At 37.9% G+C, this 5,623-nt stretch overlaps 1 protein-coding gene across 1 annotated transcript; it reads left to right on the forward strand.

The window, feature by feature from the left end:
* The first annotated feature begins 4,734 nt into the window (after positions 1–4,734).
* On the forward strand, positions 4,735–5,623 carry Rsph9 (Radial spoke head protein 9). The gene has a single exon (XM_028303119.1). It carries the CDS (start codon positions 4,808–4,810, stop codon positions 5,621–5,623), a length of 816 nt encoding a protein of 271 aa, XP_028158920.1. The 5' UTR covers positions 4,735–4,807.

The following is a 5,623-nucleotide window of genomic DNA, read 5'->3' on the forward strand; positions in this document are numbered from 1 at the left end:
TAGTTTTGGATGTTGCAATTATAACTGTGAGAATGATGTGTTTGTATAAACAAAATTGAGATGTAATGTAGTATGTGGGCGTGCTTTCTTGTTCCTGAGAGACTACAAATTAAATAATACAATAAAATTGTAATACTTAGGAGGGAATGAATTCTTCATTAATAGGTAGATAGGTAACTCACAATTCTACTGGGCTTAATACGTATTTGAAACCGTAAAATAAAACCTATTAATATATATTTTTTATTTTCATAGGAATTTAATAATAAAGACTCCTTGAACATACGCTATTTCAACGTAATAGAAAACTAATCGGAATAACAAAGAAAATCACTTAAAAAATAAGTTATTAACGCTACATTTCACAAAGGTAAGTGTGCAGCCTCTCGCAAGCTCATCCACCTTAAACAAAGTGGATTAACTTACAAGTGAATATCAATCAGTCAGAACTCCAAGATTGGGCGTTTCTCAGGCTCATTACCGATCGCCGATTCCGTTGACGAGAGCGTTTAAAGCACAAAGAGCGAGCAATTAGACCGGCCAGTGAGCTGAGCGAGCGAGCAGGGATAAAGCGCGATGTTTGGCGCAAACAGCGCTCGCCCTCCCCTTGTTTGTCGCGTTTCCTCGCGATTTGGCGCGATCTTTTGTACCGATGCCCACTCACTTCGCTAATTTTTATTCATCTTAATTGTGGGAAACACTCGAATATTGCAATTCCCTTGTGGGAATAGTTTCTTGATCGACAATGACTTTCGAAACGCGATTCAAACGTTTGGTTGTTAACGGAACATGTAAATCAATTGTTGGTTCGTGTTGCAATTAGAAATCTGTCTTATTGTTTTTGGAATTCATTAAAACTTTGCTTTTTATTCAATTTTATTACACCGGCGTTGCATAAAACTCAATTAAAAACCATTACAAAGTAGTTTTAAAAGCTACCTGCAATGTAAGGCTATCGTTACAAGGATTAGTTACAATGTTTGCCTTCAAATAGAAACCCTTGGTTAGTCAAGCATTAGAAGGGGTCTCTTCTGATAATATTTTTAGTTTTATCAAAATATTAAACAATGCATACAGTTACAAACCTAACTTTAATATGCGCGAAATCGTTAACAACGTAGCTATTATGAGAATCAAAAGGGTAGATCTATTGTTAGATATTTTCACAGTCGATAATCCCAGCATTATAGCAAAGAAAACATTATCAAATCTGTTTTCTCTGATATCGTTTCGCCTCGAGGTCCGACTTTCAAAAACAATTAGAGGGTTGGAACTAAAAAGATCTCATGGGGTGTGGTGGGGTGCGCCCGAGGCGGGCTAAACGAACGCGGCATTGTCTTCCAGTGCGCGCATTGTGGTTGCTCACTCGACTCCTGCGCAGTTTCAAAGTCATCCCTTACGCCGGGTGGACACGAATCAGCGGTTTGTTGGGAATTGCTTTCATTTGTCGTCAAATAATAGTTTGAAGTCTAAACAAAAGATTGAACGCAATATCATTATGCTCAGTGCTCAGTCAATATTGGGTGCGAATTCTGATTGAAATGCATGGAAAGGGACAAACAGTCGACAAAAGACGAAATTTATTGCAAAAAGTTCAAAGAATTCAGTAACTGAGATGTAATCCTATTGAAAGATTTTCGAAAATTTTTCTTACTTTATGTACCTCTTACCTACTACCGTACTACAGATTCGTAATGTTATCTGGTGATTAGGTATCTTTGTATCCCATCAAAAACAATACTTGTCAAAAAAACCAAGTCTCGCAACTCAGTTGTTCTACGGTAAAAAGTAGTGAGATCCATGTAATACCAAGTCCAGGCCAGGAAATCTTTAACGTTTTACATAAATATATTGACTTGGTCATCGCACTAAATAATTTAATTTACACGTGTTTTCATGCGATGGCCAAGTCAATATATTTATGTAAAACGTTAAAGATTTCCTGGCCTGGACTTGATCTAAGAAGGAACCGTAACTATTTCTCAGAACGAAGTGTTTACTTGAATATCACTGACTCTTGGATATGAAGAACAAGATCAGGATATGTAATTGGTTTAACTTGAAAAAGAAAAGATCTCAGAACGGTGCCTAATACAAATCTGTAGGATTGATGAGAGCTCTCAACGAAACGAGTCGTCTTAACCTTTCCCCTTACTTGCATCATTACCCTCTCAATCAGAGTGAAATCCTTATCGGTGCAATCTGGCCGGTTCGTCATCCGCCTCTCGTACCTGGAGGGAGGACGAGAGGTTTGACGTGTGCCTCCCCAGCGCGTGCCGAATCGCACCCCACCGCGCACTTAGGGTTAACAACATTTTCGAAGAACATTTGATGCTTGTTGGTAGCTTAATTGTTTTTAAAAAAAGCTGTTGTGTCAATCATATGAATGAATTGTAAGGGCTTTTAGAAAATTTAGTTTTTAACCAAAATTTAAGACTATAAATTCACGTAAGTTCCCATAACAAGGTAGGTATTATTTTATTCCCGAATTTCCCCATACCAGCCGAACACCACCTGGATATTTCACATTGCTAGTTTCATGGCATAACGAAATGATAGAGGATTTCGTATACCCACCAAAAAGCATAGACGGTGTCCAATGTAAGTAAAGTACGAGGTCGCGGATTCGAATTCCGTTTTTACAAATAAGTGAACCGGTGTGCTAATAACTCATAAAAACTCATAATACTCACTTTATTTTTGCAAGTAGGCTTTTAAAAAACTTTTACACGTCGCAGTATTTAGTAACCCTACCACTGCTTCGGGATAATAAATGGGCCAGTGCTGAGAAAAAGCAGCGCAAGACCACTATGAAACAAAGAAAAACTAAGTTTCTTTACTTTGAGAACTTTCATATCTTTTTAAAATAAAAGAGTATATTTTTATTCTAATCAAAAACCGATGGTTACACACCCCTGCATTAATAGACAAGTGGCTAATTGTCGCACGTGTTCGCGCTTTGTCTAACGGACATGTTTTGTCTATGGATCGCCGACACTCGATCACACACTTCATTGTTCAGAATCACGCACCTACCCTCAAAATATGATAAAAACTCAATAGATTTGCATATAATCGCGATTATAAAACATTCGTGCGTGTCTATTGTGGGCAAAATCAATATTGGCTAGGATAAAGAATATAAATAAAGTAGGTACCTATGATGATAAAAAATAAGATTGAGAAACTGAAATGTATCTAATGATGTGTTGCTTAAATGTTAGATGAAATGAAATGCTGTAAATCTACTGCTGATTTTCAAGTAAAATTTTAAACTACTCTAAGGCCCGGTTTCTTGATTCGTAGTTAAAATAACCAATGGTCAAATTTGACAGATGTCAAATGACAAGTGGTTAAATATCAGAAAAAAATGTTTTTCAAACAATGGTTAGCTTGACTTTTAGTACATTTTTTAACTATTAGATAACATTTTGTTAATATTTAACCATTAGTAGCAAAATTTAACAATTTGTTATTTTAACTATGAATCAAAAAACTGGGCCTTAGAGGACATATTGTAATTGGTCTAACGGGTTATTAACTGCAACCATAAATATAAATAAACATTGCCTAATACAATCTAATTAATTTTAATTTAGATATTACATAAAAAGAATAGCATACTGATGATGATTATTGCAATATGATGTTATTTTGGAACAGCTAACGCCATCTAGCGGTGAGCGGCTTCATCAAACTATTTGAATAATTGTATGTCTAAATTTTATTAAAAATTTTACGTGTAAATATACATAATTTTAAAATTTATATTATGTGTAAAATTTAATAACTAATTTAATATCGAATAGGGCGCAATTAAAAAAAAATAACAAAATTGTAAGTGTGCTTTTTTGTCAAGCGACATCTTGTGTCGAGTAGTAAAAACATTTCAATAAAGATTTTTCCTAAAACATGGTCTAACTTTGCCTATTAATTTTAATTCAATAAAAATATACAAAAAAATACAGACAACAAAAACTTATTCCTTCGTGCGTAGGTACTTATTCCTTCGTGCGTAGGTACTTATTCCTTCGTGCGTAGGTACTTATTCCTTCGTGCGTCTCATCCAGTACGTCAATAATGGCCCATAAAATACCCTCTTTCTCTCACACCTAGGCATCCGATACCCTATTTTTACACATCTGAACCCGCAATATTTTCTTCCAAATATCACCCACGAGTCTGCAAACAAGCAACCCGATCAGTCGTAATCTGGAAAAATAAGCAAATTGCGTGTCTAGTTGTAGGCGAAAAATCCAGCGTAGCCCAAGCCAAAGCGTCGTATGAAGCCTTAGATAGTAGAGGTCAACTTACGCTGGATATGTCAGCGGTCAAGTTACGAATTACGACCGACAGAGGGCCAGCAAATATTTGATGTCGGTAATTGTCACACGAGACCGAAGCTCCGTTTACCGAGAGCCCCTGCGGATTTTTTGCACATGAGGAATATCCTTGGGCAAATTGGTTGCCTGTAAATCATGAATACGTCTCGTAAAATCTACACAATTTTGATTTTTTGCACTCCCAACATGATTTTAAAAATGCGAAAGTAACACTGTCTGTTTGTTACGCTTTCACGCCTTATTTTTCATGAAATTTGGTAAAGTTATTGTGTGTAAGGATATTTATTAAAATAATAATTAATTGATATAATACATACCTACATAGACAAAATTAATGATTATAAAATATCTCTTTGCACGTTTGAAATGCAAGGACCTCAATAAAAGTAAATTGTCACTTGTCAATTTTGAAAGCAACCGTGTTTATTTTACTGAAAAAAGATTACGTAATTTTCTTCCTAATAATGAATGTGCACAAATTGTGGGAATACAGAGAGTACGTGAACGTAAACGGCATGATGCTGACCAGCGAGCTGATATCGCTGCTCCAGAACTCTTTGACCCTGCTCCAAGTTGAGAACCACTTCAGCCACATCCAGTACTGGGGGCAGTTGTATGCGGTAGACGCCGACTACCACATCGCCGTCGGCATCAATAACGACGCCCTCGCCGACCGCAAGTACTTCTACACCACTGACTTTAAGTTCTGGGGCCTCCTCCCTAAGCCTAAGAAGAAGTACAAGATCTTGTCCCTTCTAACAACTTTCCCCTTACGCGGCGACCCTTCCCTCAAAATCAAGGTACTCGACGAATCTCTGGAGGAGAATCATCCAGAAAGATGCCGCCTGATGAAGGAGGAGAGCCGCATCGCTGCCATCATCAGCAACATTTGTGACGAGGCCGAGATATGCGCGCGGGGGCAGCTCATCAAGCAGCCCGACGGCCAAGTGATCATTAACCCTAACTTCTATGGCCTCACAGGAGCCGAGGCCAAACAATTAAAGTCGTACTTGCACATCAGACAGCCACAGCAGCGTTGGAATACCAACCTTCTGACGAGGCAAGACTACAACTACAGCATGGATTTCCTTGACTCTATCGACCAAGATATCCCTAGCGGGTGCTGGAGCCTGTCCCTAGAGAAGTCGGGAAGTGTGGCCTACCTGCGGAGCCTGTACTGGCCAGGAATGACGTACTTTCACAAAGTTAAGAGCCCAGAGGGTGGCTTTCTGTACGTTGGTAATGGCAGAAAAAATTTGGACGTCCCTTTCCTACTATAG

This window comes from Ostrinia furnacalis, unplaced genomic scaffold (genome assembly GCF_004193835.3).
Source record: "Ostrinia furnacalis isolate ACB-3 unplaced genomic scaffold, ASM419383v2 OfSCF0092, whole genome shotgun sequence".
In the NCBI taxonomy this organism is placed as follows: domain Eukaryota; kingdom Metazoa; phylum Arthropoda; class Insecta; order Lepidoptera; family Crambidae; genus Ostrinia; species Ostrinia furnacalis.